Here is a 23327-nt window from a genome sequence, read left to right on the forward strand (position 1 = left end):
CGATCCTATGATACACTGAAAATTTGATATTAGTAAGTTTTGTATAACTAAAGAACTTATAAAAAAATTAATTAAAATAATTTTTGTGTTCTTACCATTTCTTTATATTGCACAAAAGAATCTTGAATTGGATTTTAAACTATGAGATAAGTATGAGTAACACAAAACCAAAATATGGAGTGGCCCACCTCCCTCCTAAGTTGTCTTCTTCTCCTCTTCCCTTCTAACAACCAAAAGTCTCTTTAAGATTTTCCTTTTTTCCAAAGAAAGCACCACAAACCCTCAATACCGATCCCTTCTCTTCTCAACGTTGTGTGTGTGTGTGTGTCATGACTCGCTATATCAGAGCTCTCGCCGGGAATACTTCGTTGGCACCTCCGCCGGAGGCGGTGGCCATGGAGTCGGACTTCGTGGTCATTCTGGCGGCGTTGCTGTGTGCCCTAATTTGTATGGTAGGGCTGATAGCGGTGGCTCGGTGCGCGTGGCTCCGGCGTGGGGGAGGCAGTGCAGGAAATCAGGCGTCGGCGAATAGGGGACTGAAGAAGAAGATCCTGCAGTCGCTCCCAAAATTCAAGTACAAGTCGACGGGGGGAGAGGGGAAAATAGCGGCGGAATGTGCGATCTGCCTGGCGGAGTTCTTGGAGGGGGAGGAGATCCGGCAGCTGCCGCAGTGCGGGCATTGCTTCCACGTTAGCTGCGTAGACACGTGGCTGGGGTCCCACTCCTCATGCCCTTCCTGCCGCCAGATTTTGGTAGTGGCGAGATGCCAGAAGTGCGGGCAGTTTCCGGCGGTGGTGCAAGGCGGCGCTGCTCACAACAACGAGGAGGTGGAAGATAACAACAGGGGTTTGGGATTTCTGCCTTGACTCAACGCCATTTCATAAAATTCAAACTAAGCTTAGCTTCAACCTCTATTTATTTCTGGTTTCATCACACACACAAGATTGAGTTTTGTGTGAATTCTTTTTTCTTTTTTTTTTCTTAATACAAAAACAAATCTTCACCCATAATGTAAACAATCCCCTAATTAAAAAAAACTGCACTTGTAAATTCTAGCTTCTTTGACTCTTTTTTGTGATGAATTTGACTCAAAGTTTTTTGTTTTTTGTTTTTTGGCGTTCTACATTTATTTTAGTTAAATTAAGGTTAAATTCCAAATTTTATGCTCGAGTCTATTGGCTTTTAAAATTACAAATTCAATATTTGAGCTTTTAAATTTTATAAAATTTTCAGATTTATCATATACAAAATTAAATTTTTTCTTCTATGACATCAATAGACATAAGATTTAGATTTATATTTAATGGGTCAATTTTCAGATTTATCACCTACAAAATTGAACCTTTTCTTTTATGACATCAATACACATGAGATTTAGATTTATATTTAATGGGTCAATTTTTAAAAAAATAAATGCTGACTTAAAATTGAAAATATATGACCTATTAAATATGTTTTTCTAAAGTTGAACAACTGAATAGACATAAATTTCACTAGTAGTTTAACTTTAAATTAAATATCACGGGCATTTTAATCTTGAATTTTTTAAAGAAACATTGTAGCATATGTCGTTTGAGTTTTAAGAATCTATTTAAAAGGTTTGTGATGTTACGGTCTACTACCTCAAAATAATTGAAAACTAAGTAAATACAACAAAAATAGAAAATATAAGAACTTACATGAAAAGCTCTCAAATTCCAATTAATTAAACAAAAACCATGGTCCACTAATAAAAAAAATTCATTAGGTAAAAATATTTAAGTTAGTACACCCAATTTTTGTTTCAAACTATGGTGATTTGGAAAAGACGATTGTCTTTTACTTGCCTCTTGTAAAGGAATATTAAAATGTTTTAAATCCGCTACTTTCTTAAACCTTTTGGACGTGAAATTGCAAATTTATCAAAACCTAATACAGTTTTTCTGGTTTGCAAATTGAGGAACTTATCCTCGACTGGTGCTCCAAAACGACGACCAACAACAGCACTATGATCATGGAGCTGAGGTCCAAGTGTTGTGGCAATGGCATAGGGACATACTGAGCCCACAAAGGATGGAATGTGTTCAAGAGGTTGGCGTTGAATGGCTCCTAGTGAGACCTAGAGAGATTGGATGGCAAGAGAAACATTGCCACACTCGTCAAAGTTATGGAATTTGATGAAATTGATAGATTAGGTTAAAAATCGGTATATCCTTGTAAAGCTTTTTCAAATGAAATGTATTTTAATTCTACGTCAACTTTTAAGATAGAAAATCGAACTTATAACCTAAAAGATGAGAGAGAATGACGACCAAATGAAGCTCATTTTGATCCTTTTGTTATTGCATTTTGGCATTTTATAATAGTATAAACCTAATTAGAAACATTTAATGCATCTAAGATGAAATTAGAGTGTCTAAGTTGTCAAAAAGTGCTATTTAAATATTTTCAAAATTTTCAAAATAACATCTAAACCAAACAATATAGGTTTCATCGTTTCTTCATATATATATAAATATNTATATATTCCAAATTCACTAAGAACAATATAAAAACGAAACCAAAAACTCGTAAAATAAGATCCACAAACGAAATCGATTCTTATTTGATATTATGAGAAAAAGAAAAAGAAATTTAATTTTGCATTAGGTATTGTGATGTATTCCTTATACTTTTAGATGATTATTTTCTTTTCTTTGGGTTTTAGGTTTTCTCAATTCTCTTTCAAATTTGAGTTTTTTTTTCCCCTTTTTTCTGATATTTTTGTGGATGATTCCTTCCTTTGATGCCTCCAACCTCTGTTTGCACTCATTCATTTTTATCCCTTTTCTTCACTCTCATTAATCTAATTACTCTTTTCTATTTAATTTAAGTTTTTAAATTATTTACATAAAAAAAGAAAAGAGAACCCTTCCCTTTATTCTTCTACACATAAAATATATTGAAAATAAACCTAGATTCTCTTTTTTTAAAAAGAAATCAAAATTTAAAGTTTTATGAGTTAGAGGATTCTTATTCCTTTTGGCTACTTTATCACTTTTTAACATTTTAGGCTCACATAATCTAGTCCTACTTTAATTTATGAAAGCACAATCTATTCAAAATATTACATAGGAAATTGATGTGACTTTGATATTATAGTCTACGTTTTCAAGTACATTGTCAGTTTACATATAATAACATACTATCAAATTTATGGTTGAGGAATAATTAGGTCTGTTTAGTAACTATTTTATTTTTTATTTTTATTTTTAAAATTAAGTCTATTTCATCCACGTCTCTTATAATAATTTGCACATCATGATTAAATTTTTAGTCAAATTTCAAAAAACAATAACTTTTTTAAAGTTACTTTTTTTAGTTCTCAAAATTTTGCTTGATTTTTGAAACTATTGATGAAAAGTAGATAACAAATGAAGAAATTTGGAGATAGAAGTAGTATCCATAGGTTTAATTTTAACAAACAAAAATAAATAATAAGATGATTATCAAACAGTGCCTTAATGATCAGAAATTACATTTTTAAAACTATACATAAGTTTTCCCATCAGTTTGATAACTATTTTGTTTTTTGTTTTTTTTAAATGTCTATTTCATTCACGTCTCTTACAATAATTTGCATCTTTCTTAAGTACCATGATTAAATTTTTAGCTAAATTTTAAAAAACAATAACAACTTTTTGAAAGTTATTTTTTGGTTTGTTTTTCCAAACCATTGATGAAAAATATATAACAAAGGAAGAAATTTGAAGGTGAAGTAGTGTTCATAAGCTTAATTTTCAAAAACAAAAATAAAAATAAAATGGTCATCAAACGAAGCCTTGGTGATTAGAAATTACATTTTTAAAACTATACACAAATTATAATATGAAATTTAAAATTACGAGAATTAAATCATTGAAAAATGTCCCTGTAACCCAAAAAGTTAGATATTGAATCCTCCTAAGCTCACTCGTCGTTGAACTGAAATTTGAAAGTAACCAAAACTATTATTTAATTTCGGTTCCTAGATTAAAAACTTATTTTATAGAATTTGAAATACCAAGACTATATTTGATAAGTATGCTCGTGTTAAATTATCAATCAACTAAAAAGTTAAAAGTTGTTAGGTATGGTTATGTACACTTAATTACATGATACTCCGATAATTTTATTATTATTATTATTTTTTTTTTTTTGTCTAAAAACATGATGATTTGAATTACACGAGCCCAATATGTCTTAACTTTACCTTTAAAGAGAGAAATTTTTATAAATGGCAAACTTTAAAAAGTTGATAAATTTGTCAAAAGAATATTAATCTTATTTTCCTTAGTTTGTTAATTTCATATTATATAGACTCATATTTTATAACACTGTTAACAAAACATCTCCTAAAAACTACACCCAAAAGAATGATTTGGTTAAAAAAGAACATATTTACCTAATTTTGATCACGAAAACAAAAGTGGAGCTAAAAATTAAATTAAAAATGAGCAGTATAGTTTATGGTTTGACTGATTAATTATCAATTATTTATATTAAAAAAAATAGAGCATCTTTGGATTTGTATATTTAATCAATATTGTTCCCAATTTTTGTAAAACAAAATTCTTAGACCACCCAAAGAAAAACAGATATTAGGCACTAATGTCTTATCGCCACTCAGACTTGGAGCCATTCAAAGCTCTATTATATTTCATTATTCCTCCCTACAATTATACTTCTTTCTTTCTTTCTCTATTTCTTTTTTAATTCAAAAGGTATTCGTAAGTTGACTGATAATAATGCTTGGGGTGTCTATAATTCTTAAGTCAGTACTCAACAAAATTATATCAACATTATTGAAAAGTTTGTAGAGTTGATTATTTAACATCAACTTATGAAGTTCGGTGAGTCAAATACTCTCTAAGTAAGTTGTCATCTAGCCATGTCCAATTTTCCTATGGAAATGGAAATAGGAAGAAATGTCCAATTTTTCTACAGAGATGGGGATTTCCCCATTAGCGGAGAATGGGGAAGGGAGTGGAGGAAAAAAATTCCCCATGAGCTAAATGAGGACAAAGACGGGGAATGCATTCCCGTCCCCGCCCCCGCTCCGCCCTGTTTCCCGTCCCCATCTCGATTAGCTTCTACATATTTATTTAGTATAGTTATCTAATGTTATGTTATTATTATTATTATATAAATATTACATTTAAATTTCAAATTTGATTATTTATTGGGAAAGATAATGAATATGTTTAAATTGAATATTTAAATTTAGATTATATATATGTGAATAATTTGATTTATATTTATTTCTTTTTTTAAATCAAAATTTGAGTAATTTATCTTTAAATTCAAATTTTCAGGTAAAACTAACCATAATAAACAATTTTAGTAATAGAGTTAATTATTTAATTAAAATTTACTCATATTAGTGATTTAAATCAATTGATTTTTTTTAGAAAAAAAAAAAGAAAAACAAAAGAAAAGGGAAAAAAAAGATAACGAGAAAAAAATCCCCGTAGGGAACAGATCTCCACAAATTCCCCGTATGGAATCCCCGCCCCAATCTCCGTGGAGAATTTTACAGGGATGGGGAATGAAATGGGAAACGGGACGGGCATGGGGAATGACATCCCGACACCGGCCCGCTTCATGGACATCTCTAATGTCGTGTGTAGAGACGATAAAGAAAGAAAAGATAGAGATGCCTTCTCATGTACAATTAAAATATTTAGTGTGCATTTATTAGATAGATATCAATTATCCATATCCAACATCTCATTGGAGGGAACTTTTGGTTGCACTCAACAAATATACAATCTCCCCTCTACTATATATTGAATGAGTTCAATCAAATAAGAAGATTATGAGGAAGGTTGTTCTCAAATGGATATGAATATTTTGATGGTGTATCTTCATCTACCTCACCTTTATGTTTGACTCTCTTTAAAACATCTCCCATTTTTCCTCCTAGTTCGTGTGCTTATTACCATCTTCCACGTGGTTACAAATACACCATTGTTTGTGACATTAGAAAATATACATATTCATCATATAACCTCATACCACTTGTCAATAATAATATAGCTTTTTTTTCCCAACTAAATTAAATAATGTCCTAATGGTGGGGTGGGGGACATTAGTGTAGGTAAAAGTCGTCTTCTAATTAAATCACGATGCTATGTTCTTTTTAGGGTTTGATGAATTTACATTTGGTTTCATACTTCTGCTTAACATCGTCATATACTTAAATGGATAACTATTGAGATTAACAAATTCGGAATATGGACAATATAATTACGGATAACTATGTCCTTTCTAGAGTTTAATTAAGCTAAATGTTAACTACTGAGATTAACAAACTCGAAACATGAATACGTAAAACTTACCTCTTAGACATAAATTCATTACGAAATCCACGAACCGTGTACTCTTAACTAGTCTAATAAAAATTAGAGTAATACTTAAGTGCATTTCATTTTCATACCTCCTTCAATCAAAAAGAGAAAATATATATATGTGAGAAAAATAATATTTTAAAAAATTTGTCACATGACAATTTATTATCATACATTTGGGTGACTTGTACAAATATTGTGCATTTTTCTAAAAATAATGGACATGAAAAAATGATAATATGTGCGAAAACAAAAGGCGAAAATGATGAGTACCTTCAACACCTTAATTACCTACTGTTAGACCCAAAAAATAATTATTATACGATTAAATATAGAAATTTGGAGGAGAAAACGACTTGGTGTAAACATAGGTAGCCTCTGCCTCTTATAAGGAATACAAAATTCAAGCGTTCAAAAAGGCAAACTGATTAAGGCCAAGGGAATGGACAAATCTTATCAGAAAACCATTCCCAACTCACAATGACTTACTCCCGTGACACCGTCACCAAACTTAATTCCATACCTAATTTCTTCTTCTCATCTACTTTGGGCCAATGACCCAATATTTGGGCTCAAAATGTCAAACGACTTCTTTAAAAAAAATGTCAAATCTCTGTCAACATCATCGTCATACTAGATTACAAAATTACCCTCCCCTTTTGTTTTCCATACGAAATTTCTCCCTTCAAACATAACGGTACTCTTGTGTGGAAGTGTCACTCGGTATTCTTGCATGGAAGTGTCGTTCAATCTCGCTTTGATAAATTGTCCATCTGCTGCCGACATTCGAAGCTCTTGGGCAAATGAATTTAATCTTCGCCGTGCATGTTGTGTATGTTTAGGTTTTGGGTTGGAATCAGTTGATACGTTCTATGAGTTTCGGAGTTTAGTAATCGGTCGCATCTGTTTGTATTTTGGGTTTCAATGTGTTATATGTCATTAAGGACGAAGATGAGCTATAGTTAGAGCCAGATAAGGTGAGAGCGAGATTTGCGACAGCAATATAGGTGAAAGAGAAAGCGAGATTTGCGATAGCGATATAGGCGAAAGAGAGAGCATAATAGGTGAAAGCGATATATGCGAGAACGAGACAATCGAGAGCGATCCAAGCAAGAGTGAGACAAGCAAGAGCGAGTCTAACGAAACTTAAACATAATGTATGGTTATTGATTTTTTTTAAGAACCTATCATTTGATAGATTGAACATTCATTTCATGCAGGAGTACTTTAAGATGTTTAAAGGTTTGAAAATACATAAAGTTGATCGATTTTCTGAGCAAGTAACAAGCTTGGCCCACATTGTGAATGCCAACAAGATTGTGAATGAGAAGCTTACCTGAGGATAGTTAAAGATGTTCAAAAGAACAATTTTTGGGCAATTCGTAAACATGGACATTGTATTCAACAACCCACTTGTCCACCATATGCTATTGAGGGAAGTGAAGGTGAAGAGAGCTGACTCGTCAATTTCTTTGTTAGAGGAAAGGTTGTCACATTTTTTAAAGATGATTTTATGTTGATTACTAGTCTGTGGCGGTCCCCTAAGTGAATTCTTCAAAGTGATGAGTCCTCAAAAGAACTTGTAATTATGTACTTTGGTAATCAATCGACTTCGAACTCACTCCACCTGAATTTACTAGAAGAAGAATACAAGAAGTTGGAGATCGAAAATGATGATAATTTTGTTAAGATCACTTTAGTGTATTATACAGAGGTTGCAATGATGGGAAAGAACAAGAAGAAGAGTGCAGTCTATCATACATTATTTTTAGACGTTGAGGACTTCGATTATTACAACATTCTAGATTGGGATAAAGTTATTTGTGAGAGGACCCTCGACGCCCTCAAGACTGCATTGAATGATAAGGTTGGTCTATACTAGGAGAAGGTGAAAGGAAATAAAAATTTACATCCTAAAGTACTCTCTGCGTGGATTTTCCTAAACATTCTAGGTAGATGTTCTTTAACATAAGTTTATCTTTGGTTTACCATTAACATAGTTTTGAATATGTTTTGTTTCATATTTAGGTATGGACGTACAAGATCCTATCATCGGTAGCGGCAAACATTGCCACTCGAAAGATTAAGGTAGTTGTGCCTCGTATATTACGGTGCTCATGCTCCTACTCGGTATCATTCAAAGTATTAGAGAGAGACATCTTTTAGTCTCAAAATGTATGTGTAATCTAGCCACAGTATGTTTATTTGGTTTTTATATTGGCACTAACCATCTTACTGGGTTGGGTTGTGTTAATTCAAACAAAAGTCAGAGAGGGTCTTATCATGTTCGATGCTAAGAAGAAGTTTCGAGACACCCTAGTCGATTGACGGGTCGTAAGACAAGTACATTCCGACGTTGAGAGTTTGGGAAGCTATAGTAGTTCACAAAGTGGCGGTATTTCAAATGGGGACGATAGTTCAGAAAGTGGGGATGGTGATGGGCAAGAAGATGCTCAAGGTGGAGAGAGGGATGGTGAATCTAAGGATGACATAGACATCCATGAGTCCATTTACACCTCCAGTGAGGATATGTTTCATGATGTGCTAGTGGCTCACATACATCCTGAGCCTGAGGAGGAGCGTAAACATGTGCCCACCTTTCAATCGATATTCTTTAGTTAAAGAATTGAAACACTCTGCACTATTCGACGTCATGTTGTTGTATCTTCGTTCAGTTTGGTAAACATGTGCCCACCTTTCAAGACCGATATCCTCCAAATATTTCGTTACAACACCATCTCCAAAACTACGAAGTCGATCCCAATGTGATTGGAACTCTGACATGCAGAATGCCTTGACTGCATCCTTGAACATCCTATCAATCGTATTGTCCTTAAAGTTTGAAATGATATTATTTTCTATGTGGTACGTGCACAATCCATGAAATTTCATGGGGAAAACTGCACAAATGGCATTGTTGATAGATAACGCTTGATAGGACACGAACACCAAATTAGGGGGTTCTCCAATGGAACACTTCAAATTCGACATAAACCATTTCAATACTCGATCAGTTTCATTATCCACTATGGCATATGCTAGTGGGTATACTTGGTTGTCACCGTCCATGGAAACGCCAACCAACATGATCCCTTTGTATCTTCCTTTCAAATGCGACCCATAAATAATTATCACAAGTCAGCAACTTGCAAACCCTCAATACAAGGCCCTAATTCCATAAACATATAATTGAAATGCACATCATCTTCAAATTCAATTTCAAACATTGTACTTGGATTCTCCATTTTTTAATGCTTCCTCATAAGCATGTAAGATGGTGTATGACTCTTCTAGAGTACCCTTAGTGAAAGCATAGGCAGTTTCCCTTGCACGTCATGCTTTGTCATAACTTATGTTTACGTCATACTTTTTTTTTCATATCCTCTTGGATGTGATGAGGTTTATAAACACGTCCTATGCCTATAAACTTGTCTTTGATTAGCTGGCCAACTACCACAGTTGTTGCTTGTCTATGGTCATGATTCAAAATTCCAATAGAACATGTGTGCGTCCGCATATACTTTGTGATCTTGAATATATTATACCTTGATATTTTTCACTGCACGAAGGCTCCACTTATAACTCTCCTCAATACATTTGAGAATGAACAAAGACTTACTTGACTTCCTTACCTTATATTCAAAATTATGGTTTATGGACAAAGTAGATAATCTCGTTTTCAAGTCACTTTTACTCAAAAAAAAAAAAAAAAAAAAAAAAGTTGACCAACTTCAACATCTGTCCCAGATGAAAAGTACCAAGCATAATCAATTCTCCTCTATGAAATGAATACCTGGATTGTGGAACCATTGAATCCACTACATAGGACCACAATCTATAGAATCCAATCCTGTTGATCTCTCATTACCAACTATGAAAGGACCACGCTCTTCTGGAGGACACAATCCATTGAATTCAATCCTACTGACCTCTCATTACCAAACACTGGTCGATTACTCTGAGTTTCTCTTTCCAAGTCTCATGGATCAATGCGGTCATTGTCTATTGATAATGTTGATGGTTGAGTGTTCATAGACAATGAAATATCTTCCTCTTCTAGATTAAACTCATATGATTTCTTGTGTTGTCTGTCTACACTCGTATAATCATTATAACTCATATTCACATTTTCATCATGGTTCGATTTTAGCATTACAAATAGTTGAACTCTAAAAAGTTCTTCTCGAAAAAGAAAGAAGCGAACATCACCATCGTTCCGTATGTATTATGGAGGGACTTCATAGTCAAGCTTATATTTAACTCTCATGATAACATCAAACTCTGAAGAACGTACATTTGTAACCCTGTAAATGTTAGTTTTAAGTTCTCTATACTTCAATGTAATAGGTACAATGATTCCTATCAGCTCGCCTCCAATATATAGACTTTGGTTTTCATCCCAATCACCTCTGTATCGAATGAGTAGACACTTTTCTATCATCTTACAAAGCAAGAGAACATTTGTTATTAAGTTGTACAAGCAGATGAATATCAGTCCATTACACAATTGCAATTCTGCTCTCACTCTCTCACGTTCTCGCTCTCTCTTGCTATCGCTCTCTCTCGCTGTCGCCTTCACTCACTCTCACTCTTTCTTGTTGTCAACCCTTGGTAATGATCTCTCACTCTCACTCTCTCACTCCTTTCGTTGTGCTATTTACAAACTTTTTTTGACAAATCACACAGCTCCCATGAAACCACATTCTGGAAAAAATCTGTTTCAGTCTGAAAAACCCAATTCTGGAAAACCTCGTTCAATAAAACTCCGTTCAACAAAACACCGTTGAAGTGAACCCCGTTCAACAAAAACACAGTTGAAATGAAGTTAGATTTTAAAGAATTCACCATTATATGTTTAGGAAATTAACGATTTGAGGTTTCAAATAGATTATTTCGTGAAAATTGTCAAATCATTCATACACTAACAAGCAATCACATCATGAAGGAAGATCGAGAGCGACAGCGAGAAAGGCGAGAGTGAGTGAAGCGAGAGCAAGACCATATCGTGAGGGTGGAATTCCCGTAATCTGGTATGGCGATGACGTCAAAAAGATCATTTGGCATTTTGGGCCCAAATATTGGATCATCCGTACAAGTTTTCCCTTCATCACCATCACTACTGCCTCCAAACATGATGGCCATTTTCATCGCCAATTTTGCAGCTATTTCTCTCCTTTGAAAAATCAGGCGCCAACCTCAAGATGTCACGCATGTTCCCTATCTCAGACACCAACAGCTCTAAATCCTCAAGATCATGTTCCCTATTTCGTAGTCAATTTCAAAATCAGATTCTTTTTCGGACAAATCTGATTGAATAAAATGAAAAGGCCACATACTTAGAATTTTAACTAACAGATGAAAGAATGTACTAAAAATTAACGTGATGCAAAAAAAAAAAAAAAAAAAAAAAGAAACAAATAAACAAGCCCTTCTTCTTTGGGTAATGATGGCTTGGTAATCTTATCTCCAGATTTTAGAATCATTCCAGGCCATATATAAGCAGAAAGAGCACCATACCATAAAAGCCTTTGAACTCCTTGTATATCACGATCAATTGACAAACCTGTAGATAATAGTATAATTATGTCATTTAAGAAAAACAAGACAAGAATGAAGAATGTGACTCTGAATTCATAAGATAGTTCAAATTATCGCTTTGTTGAATTTCTACAGTGCATTTGCCAGCAATAATTTCAATTTCCTACTGCTACATGTGATATGAAAGGGATAGGTTTCTCAAATTCAAACCAGTCAAAGAGGTTTCATTAAGTAATTATCCCTAGACAGTTGGACAGTTCTTTGTTTCAAACTATACTAGTTTCCAAGACCGGAGCTATCAACCACCCACAGCCAACTTGGCCATCTCTCCAAAAGACCTATTTCTATTTCTATATATGCCAAGTTAAGTTCTATCATATAATAATCCATAAGTTATGAATTGGAAATACTTTATGAAGATACTAGTGAGTACTTAAGCACCTTGGAGAACCATACCCCAAAAACCAACTATTGAGGTGAGAGAGCCAAGCCACTTAAGTACTACATTGTCATCCCATTCTAACCAATGTGGGACTAAGGTAGTCCATACTACCTTGGTTCCTAACAAAAACCAGCAAAATTATATGGTAAAGAATGTACCGATCAATTTTGGTCCAAGCGAATAAAATGAAAACTTGGTTGAAATTCTTTGGTCAAACGTTCTAAAATTTCATAATCATAATTCTGAATGTAGACTAGAGTGGAAACTTTTCTTTGTTTTCCTTCTAGTGGAAACTTATTAAGTTGAGACAATTTCCCTTTTTCTTAAATAAAACCACATAAACAAACAAACATACATACATACTTGTCAAAATCTTCATTGGACAAGGATCTTACACTTATCAAAATCTTCATTGGACGCACTAGCCTCAATGAACTGCATATTCAGCTGTATCTGAATACTCTATAGAAGAGTCATTAAACCTCTCCTTTTGCAGAAGTTTTCTATACTCAATATGAACTGGATGACCTGGAACAAGGTCTACTTTATTTCCTTTGCATAATAATACATCAATTTTTTGCAGATCAACATGAGCGACCCAATCCTGAAGTGTCGTCACAAGAGATGAAAGCTGCAATGATAAAATTAGTAGCAGATGACATCAACAAAAAATTGATCGTTACAATTGCAGTTTAGAAACTAAATTCCCAGGAGACGTGATATTTGAAAAGAAACAAAATGAAATGATGCAAATAGAAAGGGCTAACATCGTTCGTGTCAAAGACCATGACCAAGGCAGCCAACTGATTGAACATAGCCAAAGTCTCGATGAATAATTCCTCATGCAAATGAGCCACCGATACAGAGACATCAGCTGTGTAATATTGTGTATTGATAGTCCAACTGGTTGCCAAGGAAAAATAAATCCAGTTTGAGCTCAAATTTATACCAAGCAACCTAGAAAATGCTAGTAATTTTCATTTTGGCCTACATAGAAGGATGTTGATAGCTAGAAGAAAAATGAAAAATTCTTCCACTCACCCATGGGCCGAAACTTGAGATGATGAATTCAAAGCGTCTTCAAAGTCCACAGTGAGTAATCCTACAATTTCAGGAAAATATTGGGTACTGAAAATATCAGTCTCTCTGATGCAAACTACCAAGTAATATGATTTTTTTCCTAATGAAAACAACAACTTTCATCGAGAAAAATGTAATAATGCAAGGGCATATAAAAAAACAAGCCCACAAAAGGAGAGCTCTCAATATAGAAAGGGACCCCAACCATGTAAAATGACACCTACGGAATTGTTACTAAAAGCCTTCGAAATCAAAGCTCACATAGAAATATGGAAGCAAACAAGGGACCAAACCTCACTAAAGTCCTTTTCTACTCCTCTAAAATTCCTGTTATCCCATTCACCTCCACAAAATCCATAAAATCGCACACACCCCAGCAAGCCATAAAAAGCAACCCTTCTCTGACAGATCGAGGAGGAACTCCTCGATCATAACACTAGTATCCATGTGGCGAGCAAACATGAAAACAACCCCACTTAACTTATTATGCTTCTTTTATTATGCAATGATTTTGAACTTCAGTAGAGTCCGTACGGTACCAACTACCAACGGGCATAATAATAATCAGCTTAAGAAACTGCAACCAGTAAAAATTGAAATAGCTTGAATTTAGATATGTAAGAGAAAGAGAATTACTAGAGAGGAGGGAGCACTTGACAACATTTGAGGATCCAATGAAAAGGATGCCAGGTTGGCTCTCCAAAGGAATTGTATTCAGAGGTAATTCTCCACCCATGGTTATTCTTTATTTTGAACTCCAACCATCAAATTTTCTTCGAATAAATGTACCAAATAAAGAACACGTCAAGAAATGGCCAAAGCCTTTTGAGGTTTAAAGAGGTGTAGTGTAGTTGAAGGATCTTCAAGCGTAAGATTTGAGTTGGAGTAAATTAAAAATCATTTATTTCAATTCGTGTATGAGGATAACAAACAGAAAAAACAACCAAAGATGAGAAAATGGCATACAAACAGAAAGTTAAGCTTAAGAATATTAAGCCCGAGGATTAGACTGAGAGGTTTAAATAACCTGGGTTTAAAAAAACTATGTTTGGAGGGCAGATTTTAGAAGTCTGGATTTAAGAAGCCTGTGTTTAGAGTGCGAGCTTAATAGCCTAAAAATGAGGTGCAGATTTATAAATCTTTAATTTGTGAAATATTTTCTTACATTTAATCATTGGTTAGATTTTAGATTAGTTTAAATTTTTCATGTTAATTATTCTAATATAGTTAGAGGTGGCGACATTCACCGAAGTTGGCCTGCTATGGTCGCCAGAGGGTGGTGGCCAGAGTTGGTCAATGGCGGTCGGTGATGTCTGGAGGTTGACCAACGTGCTTCCTAGATTAAATTAGAAAAAAAAATAAAAAAAGTAAAAGGTAATCCATGAATTTGAATAGTTACCATTCAAATTCATAGAAAAATGATGTAAGAAGCTGAAGCTTCCTAAATTCATGCCCTGAACAAGGCTTAGGATGTATAACATCTAATCTCAACTCTTAAAACAAACATTCCTATATAATAGAGTTTACTATTCAAACACATAAAAAAAGATGTAGGAAGCTTCCTAAATCCATGCCCCCACTTATTTCAGTCGTGAAAGTAACCAAGTAAACCAAAAGTTGACTAAATTCTTGAGAAAAAGAAATGAAATGAGTAATAAGATCTCGTCCAGTTTTTCACTATATACTTGCCATTGGTAATTTTTTACCACAATTCCTCCTGTTCCATTAAAAATTTCTGAAGTAGTTACCATATAATGCTTCATTCCTCATGTCTAAATTCTTAAGGGAAATATTTTTGAAATGAGGTATAAGGTAACTACTTTTTCACTCCACAATTCCTGTGGGCAACTATGTTCCACAGTTCCACCCATTCCATCAATGCAAACCCAAAATGAAAACAGATTGGAAGTGGAAAGAATAAATCATGAAAGATCTAGATAACTAAACCAACATAAATGCAGTGCACAAGTTACAGATTATCCAAAGATTATCCTGAATAACATAACAACCTTCGTCGAAAATGCTATTAATATATTTCCATCTATCCCTCCCCGTAAACTTCCCAAATCAATAATTATATGAGAGGGTCCATAACAAGCATTCCCTTCAACAGTCATTCTTAACATTGGCCATTGTCTTCAAATTACTTCTCAACAGCCAACTTTGAGAAACCCAGGCACGACCTAATCAATCACTCTTCCCCTCCTGAGAACCAATTTCTTGCAGGTAATGTTCCGCATCCAATGCTGCCATGCAACCTGTACCATACGAAATAAATCTTAGCCAGCAGATAGGAAGCAACTTCACTTGATCAACCGTTTTGGAGGGGAAGTGAAAAAAATACATGATTTTCGTACAAAAAGAAAACTTTTTAAGAGCAAAAGGAACAGGGGGCTAAATTTAAAACGAGGTAAATCCCATCGTCTTAGCTTCAATAAATAACTTTCCAAAACAAACAAACACACACACGCGCTAAATCCCCATCTTCTTGTTCTATATTTTTCTTCTTTTTTTCTTTTTTCTTTTTTTTTGTGTTTCAAAACTGATAGTTTAACCCAAAAACTACTAAATGGCTCTTAGACACATACTTTAAACTAAAACCAGATTAATTTTACCTTTACCTACAAAAACTTAAATTCAAGGATTTGGGAGGAAGGCAAAGATATAATTGGGAGTTTGATGACTGACTTTTTCTTTGGGAGGGAAATCCGGGAAGAAGAGTGGGGGATGAGAGGAATGAACATGTGGACATATAGGTAAACCAAGATAATACAAAACGTTGTTGAATAAGAAAAACATTACCAATTATTAATTAAAAAACAACATACGTCCACCTTCGTTAGTGTTTAACATATCACTATGTCAGGTCACTGGTTCAAATTGAGTAATTTCTCAATCTATAGACTAGAACTTCTAGCTTTTTAAATTTTGCAACCAAAAAGAATCTCAACAAAACATAAATATCAAAAATATAATTTATCCAGACAAAAAGAATACTGGTATATCAAGTTGGGAGAGTTTTCAAATTCTGAATAATACCTCAAAAATTATATTTAAAGAACTGGTGGTTTTCGCTTAATAATAAACTATCATAACAACCTAAACACACATAAGTTACCACATGGTAACTAAACAAAAGAATTCAAACTAAAGAACTTAAAGAACCGTAGAGTTCTAAATCAAAGCTGAAAAAAGAAAAGAAGACAACAAACTGAATCTAACTAAGGAGTTGCATCAAGTACTTGGGAGAAGAAGGGTTGGAAACCAGATAACTCAATTTGGTAAGGGTTTATAACCCTGATGATTAGGAGCTTTCTAAGCCTGCGTTTGGAATTTTGCTTTTGAGAGCATTAAAAGTGATTATGTACAGCTTTGAGAGTTCAGTAAGATCGATTGTGAATGAATCTACTAAAATCACTTTTTCAATGCACATTCTCACAATTTAAAAAGTTATTCCCTACTAGCTTTTAAATGTAGAATGTACCATTACTTCCTAATATATTGAGTTTAACCAAGTTCTGTTCACTACCCCAGAACTATCAATATGTTTATCTCATGGGCATCCACAGAGGCATGAGCAGGTAGATAAATAATAACAGTCTGGAAATAATAGAGGAGGAAAGGAGAGAAGAATTTCATTTGACATGGACTTAAATGTTAAAATAATGAAGCAACCTCAAAATTAAACAATCTTTAGAAATAAAATAATTAATTTATTAGTTTTCTTTATTTTTAAAAAACAAACAAACAAATGGAACCACTAACCGCAAAAATGTTAAAAGCACAGAACTATCTCATAAGCCAAATGGTCTATTGAGAATATTACAAAATGGTAGGTCAAGATTAAACATGTTTCTGAGGTGCTATGACATGAATTTCCCTCTTCCATTCACACTCACACGCAATCTTTGAGGTTGAAGAAGTATGTGAGTCATTTGTATTTTTGGATGATTTGGGTTAAAAGGAATAGAAGCATCTTCTCCAATGGTTAGAGACAAATTTCGAGAATGTTCGGAAAATTACCACCTATTTTACGTCTTCATGGTGCACAAGGCATGTAGCTTCTTTAAATTATTTGCTAACCAGTATTTGAACTAATTGGACGTCATATCCTGATTAAATTAGGGAGAGGATTCTTCATCTTCTCCTATTTAGATCAATTAGTATGCATGTCTGGTTATGTTCCTCATGCCTTTCACTATTGAGATTACATCTTAACTACGAAACTAGATGCAAAGGCTCAAAACACAGGCACCAAGTACTTGGAAGTTCATCCTCATGGACTTCAATCATTTCCTTTTACTGGACTTTACGAAACTAGATGCAACGTTTGCAATAGATTTGGATATAGACAGTTCGGAGTTAACTTTTCGTTACATAATCTAATATACATCCACCTTCAAATCTACCACTAACAGAAGGAAGACGTTTGTTAATTTGTATGAGCTCATTCCCAATGGAGAGAAATGAAGTTAAGAAAAGAATTAAAACAGGGAGAAGGAAAATGAGTATGGAAAGCGGAAACATTTTTACTGACCCGTTCCAGCAGCAGTGATAGCTTGTCTGTACTTCTTGTCTTGAACATCGCCAGCAGCAAAGACACCCCGGATACTGGTCTGCGTCGTCCCAGGCTTCGTCAACACATAGCCATCAGAATCGAGTTGGAGTTGTCCAGCTAAGAATTTGGTGGCTGGTTCGTGACCAATAGCGAAGAACAATCCGGAAACCTTCAAATCAGAAACCTTTCCGGAGACCAGATCATGGACCTTCAGACCTCCCAGGACTCGCCCGTTATCGTCGCCGTAAGCTTCCTTAACCACCGAATTCCAAATCACCTCGATTTTAGGGTTACTGGAGACGCGCTGTTGCATGATCTTGGAAGCTCTGAAAGCGTCTCTTCGGTGGATAATATACACTTTAGAGCCATACTTGGTGAGGAAATTGGCTTCTTCCATGGCGGAATCTCCACCCCCAATGACCGCCAAGGGCTTGTTTCTGAATAGAGGCGCAGCGCCATCACAGACAGCGCAAGCCGAAATACCTCGGTTCCAGTACCCATCGGCTTCACCGGAGCCAGGAAACGTCAATCGCTTGGCAACGGCACCAGTGGCGACAATCACAGAATCGGCGAGGACGGTTTTTGAATCAGCAAAGACCTTAAATGGCTTGGATGAGAAATCGACCTTGGTTACGGTCTCGGAGAAGATCTGAGTGCCAAAGCGAAGCGACTGGTTGCGGCAACGGTCCATGAGTTCGATGCCAAGAATGCCTTCGGGAAATCCAGGGAAGTTTTCAACGTCGGTTGTGGTAGTGAGCTGGCCGCCGGGGGCGATGTCGTTGGCCATCCATCCTTCGAAGAGAATAGGCTTGAGCTCGGCGCGGGCGGCGTATATGGCAGCAGTGTGGGCAGCGGGGCCACTTCCAATAACGCAAAGCTTGGTTTTAAGGGTCTCGGTAGCATCCGCCATTGTTGTTGAGCTGGTTGACCTGGAGGAGATCGGAGCGGAAGATACTGGAGAAGGAGGGACAGAGGTGCGGCAAATAGAATATAGCGCTTTTCGCAGTAAACTGGGAATGGTGTTCACGCCCCTATTATTCCCATTGGCTCCAAAGCGACTACTCATTCTGATTTTCTACCCTCTTTTTTTTTTTTTACACTTTTGCGTTTTTTTTCCCCTCTCTTTTAAAATAAATAAATAAATAAAACAATAGTAAACATATTTATAACGCAAATGGCAATGTTTATGTTCACATTCGAGCATATCTTAAAAATAAGTGGTTCTTTTTTTTATGCCTATAGTGTGAAACAAGGGATGCTTATCCTTTGATTTCCCATTATCCGAAGTTAATCAAGGCATGAAGGTTATTCCATTTCATACCCCACTTTCAAGTTTCAACCATGCATATGCTTCATCCCCTTACCTTCTTTTCTTACCATTTTTTATATTCCTTTTCTACTTTAATTACTCACTCTCTACAATTCCCTTTTTTTTTTCTTTTTCTTTTTCTACTTTTCTTTTTAAATCTCACATCTTCTCCATTTACTTTGTTTCTTTTAATAAAAACATAAATTTTCATTCAAACTCATATGAAAGCTCAAACCACTAAAAATGAGTTAATAGTCATTTTTTTTTTATTTTCGTAAAAACCAAACAAAAGTGGAAGGCTCTTGCCAGCTAAAGAATGTGCTTTATGATTCCAGCTAAGGCTTACATAACCAAATCAAATGCCTTGAAACCTACCATTTGAACTTCTAATATGAGTCAACGAGGAGATATTGTAATAGCACATTCAAGTGATCATAATCTAATCAAATAGCCAGCACGATGTCTGCGTGTGTAACAAAGATCTCGTCACACGCAATGAATAAGGATGTTAGAATTGTGGAACTAAAAACTTGAAGGTACCAAAAATCCACTCACGTACATGCTTAAAATTTTATGAAAGGCTTAGGAAATTAGCCACTAATATTTTCTAAAATTTAGCCGGAATTAAATTTTAGCAATATTTTGAAACATTTTTAAGCTTTAAATATTCTCTCATCTTTTAATTTTATAATATTTTAAAATAAANATTTTGAAACATTTTTAAGCTTTAAATATTCTCTCATCTTTTAATTTTATAATATTTTAAAATAAAATATATTCTTTTTTAATTTACTATTCATTATATAATGATTTTATTTTTTGAAATACTATTAATTACATCATCTATCGTCAATAAATTTTCAAAATATCTTATTCTTACTTTATTGACATTATTTCTAATTTTGAATTTTTTGTTATTTATTTATTTCGGTTGATATTCAATTATTGCATGATATTTCAAATCAATGTTTCATTTGTTGTAGGAGATTTCATTTATTTTTTTCTATATTACTAACTGAAAATCGGTCACCTCTCCATTGAGATCTCTATATCAAATATATTGGTAATATACTGAAAAATGTAAATATACATCGCAAACATTGTTCGATATGTAAGAAGATATATTGTACAAATTGTATTGTTCATGCACTTATCAAAATATACCCTAGTTTATTTCTAGAAAATTCAAATATATAGTGATGTATATATCAAATACTTGTTTTCTCCTATGAAGCTTCTACAATCCTTGATTTCATTTATGAGGGCAACCATTCTCAAAATTTTTAAGAAACTTTCTTTTACTTGTGTAGGTTTTGTAAAGAAAACCATTTCAGGAAGTTTAGAACCGCAAAAAAACTTCTCTTACATGCTTCTTTTGCTATTAATATTATTATATACTTAGTTTTAAAAAATGAATATAAGAAGAGCTTAAAGGTAAATCGGGCTAGACTTTTGTGTAAAATAATAGTCTACTAGACTATTCATGTAGAAAATAGCAAAATTTAGACAAAACTATAGTTAGATCTATTTATTTAGGGCATGTTTGAATTGACTGCAAAAAAAATATTTTTAAAAAAAAATCATTTTTATTTAAACTTTTTTGGTGAAAATTGTTTAAAATACAATTTAAAAGTGTTTCAAAAGTTATTTTGAATAGCTGCCAAACACTTTAATTTTTTATAAAAACAACTTATTTTCAAAATTAATGGTTGAAAAGTTAAACCAAACGCACTCTTAGGGTGTGTTTGAGGCAAGAATTATCCTAAGACTATAATAACCACCTTTTGCTATAGTAAATACTATTTTGTAGTTGCAAATTAGCTACAATCAACACTTTTAAAATTGCCTTAAAACACAAAATTAAAGCTAACTATTACAAAAACAAGGAGTCTCTAGTTCAAATAGACGAACTGGGTCTTGAACCGTCCGGGCGAAGCAACGCGTCTCCAACCATCGTGTACTAAACTCCCTGCGATCGTCTACACGATAAAACAAACACTGCGCTCGATCGCCTAACAATGCTCATAGAGCTAAACAATCGTTTAGCAAATGCTACACGATCGTATACCTTTTACTAAGCGATGAAGCCTGAGGTACATGATCGTTTAGCGCTCTCCGCACAACGCACGCCTTACGCGATCGTCTAAACGACTACGATGCAGCAAAGTACCATCGGCTAAACGATCACTTAGCTAGCGCCTCTGTATCGTATACCGCATGATCATGTAGGTAGTAACTAAGCAATGATGCTTGCTAACTATACGATCATCTAGCACGCGCCTTTTACTAAATGATGAGCATCACATGCTCCCATTACAGTTGCCTACCTCTAGTGCCTACACAATCGGACAGCCTGGAAGAAATCAAACTCGAGATTTCCATGAGCAGCGGAAAACAGATCATTCCAAATTACAATCATGAATTAACATTACAAATTACAGTCGAAATAGAAACATGCGATTATACAATCAATACAGAAACTACAGTATGAAAACTCAAATGAACAAATAGAAAACTCTACGAATATCTGTAGACTCGTCTCCATGCTCCTTGCTCATGAATGCTCGAACAACAGCAACCTCGAACACTCAAACACCACGACGCAACACTACACAAACACTTCGCGCTCGTCCTCAACGATCGCCTTGGTCACGAACTCCTCAGCAACACGAACGGCCTCCACATAACCTTGACGGTGTTGAGTTGAGTATGACACCACCAAAAAGGTTACCTTGGTATTCTCAGGGTGAGAATCCAAATGGTGGACTCTATTCGAACTTGGTATGAGGCAGACGAAAGAGGAAAGAACAATCGTGTACACGATTGGACAAGTGGGAGATGGTTGAAACCTATCGCATAGGTCGATGCCCAATCGTTTAGCTAAAGCTATGCGATCGTTTAGCTCATCGCATAGCTCAATGTCTGTCACCTACAAATACTACACGATCATTTACTTTAGGCAAGCTATCGTTTAGTAAATACTCCACGATCGTTTAGCTTGCCTGAACTGTCGTTTAGTAAATCTATATTTACTTGACAACGATCGTGAGTTTTCTTTTTGCGAGAGAAATCTCAAAAACAATTTTTCAACGTTTGTAAAAACCTTACTAAAATTAGGAAAACAATTTTCCTTTTAACTCACGGTTACCATGAACCACCAATAACCTCTCACTCAATTGGTTATTAGAGAAAAAGATTAATTATCCAATAATTAATATTATTATAAATATAAATGATAACTAACTTATCATACTATATTTATAACCTATAGTTTTAGTATTTCATCTCATGAAACATATAAACTATAGTTCTTTTTCTATTCCATGGTACTTAATGTAAATCTCATTTACATCAAACCTCCACAAGATGTATCTTATACATTATATCAATTATATCATATATAATCAAAATACCTCTTGTCAATTTGAACATTTCAAATCAACACCAAGAACTGGTCCTCAACTGAATCTATTGAGCTACCAGGGGGACCTCATGGACCTGTAGATCGAAGCTTCAACGGTACGTAAATAACTGACTAAACTCTTTAGTCACGGGATCCACCATTCGTTAACTGTCAAGCACTCCACTAAAGATCAACAGCTGAACTCTCCTTACCACAGATATATTATGTGTCCATCTTAACCAATCAGAAGTTAACCCTTCACAGATTGCTCGTAAGTACAGCTGGGCCAATAACCGTTATGCCCCTATAATTACATCTGTCTCCTTAAGTACCATTGATCCCTCTAATGAACATAAGTCATAATCCTACTATGAATGAATCTTCTCTCCCAAAGAGAAGTTGTGGCAACAATGTTCAAGCATCAGAATCAGCCTTTAATGGAGCAATCTCTTTACTATCCCTGCTTTGGGAAATGAGTGAATTTCATCTTGTGGATTGAGTTCCCAACTCCCAGATCAGACAAGTCCCCAAAAAGGTAGGCATGTTGAGTTGGCAATTTGGCCACTCTCATCCATACTAATCAAAGAACCACCCTCAAAGTTCGTGTCACCTATAGTCGTTTAGGTGAGATGTAAGTCTCTAGTATCAAC

The 23327-nt window shown here is 34.6% G+C and overlaps 2 protein-coding genes and 1 pseudogene across 2 annotated transcripts; 1 reads left to right on the forward strand and 2 right to left on the reverse strand.

The window, feature by feature from the left end:
- Nucleotides 1-56: 56 nt before the first annotated feature.
- On the forward strand, nt 57-1110 carry LOC120090520 (RING-H2 finger protein ATL80-like). The gene has a single exon (XM_039048236.1). The coding sequence runs from the start codon at nt 330-332 to the stop codon at nt 864-866; it is 537 nt and encodes a 178-aa protein (XP_038904164.1). The 5' UTR covers nt 57-329; the 3' UTR covers nt 867-1110.
- Nucleotides 1111-10654: 9544 nt separating this feature from the next.
- LOC120090540 lies at nt 10655-13854 on the reverse strand (annotated as a pseudogene).
- A 1455-nt stretch (nt 13855-15309) lies between these two features.
- Nucleotides 15310-19062, reverse strand: LOC120091506 (thioredoxin reductase NTRB-like). Its single transcript, XM_039049573.1, has 2 exons — nt 17945-19062; nt 15310-15665 (listed from the first exon to the last, which is right to left on the reverse strand). Exons 1-2 carry the CDS (start codon nt 19029-19031, stop codon nt 15595-15597), a joined length of 1158 nt encoding a protein of 385 aa, XP_038905501.1. The 5' UTR covers nt 19032-19062; the 3' UTR covers nt 15310-15594.
- Between the last annotated feature and the right edge of the window lie 4265 nt (nt 19063-23327).

This window comes from Benincasa hispida, chromosome 11 (genome assembly GCF_009727055.1).
Source record: "Benincasa hispida cultivar B227 chromosome 11, ASM972705v1, whole genome shotgun sequence".
NCBI lineage: Eukaryota > Viridiplantae > Streptophyta > Magnoliopsida > Cucurbitales > Cucurbitaceae > Benincasa > Benincasa hispida.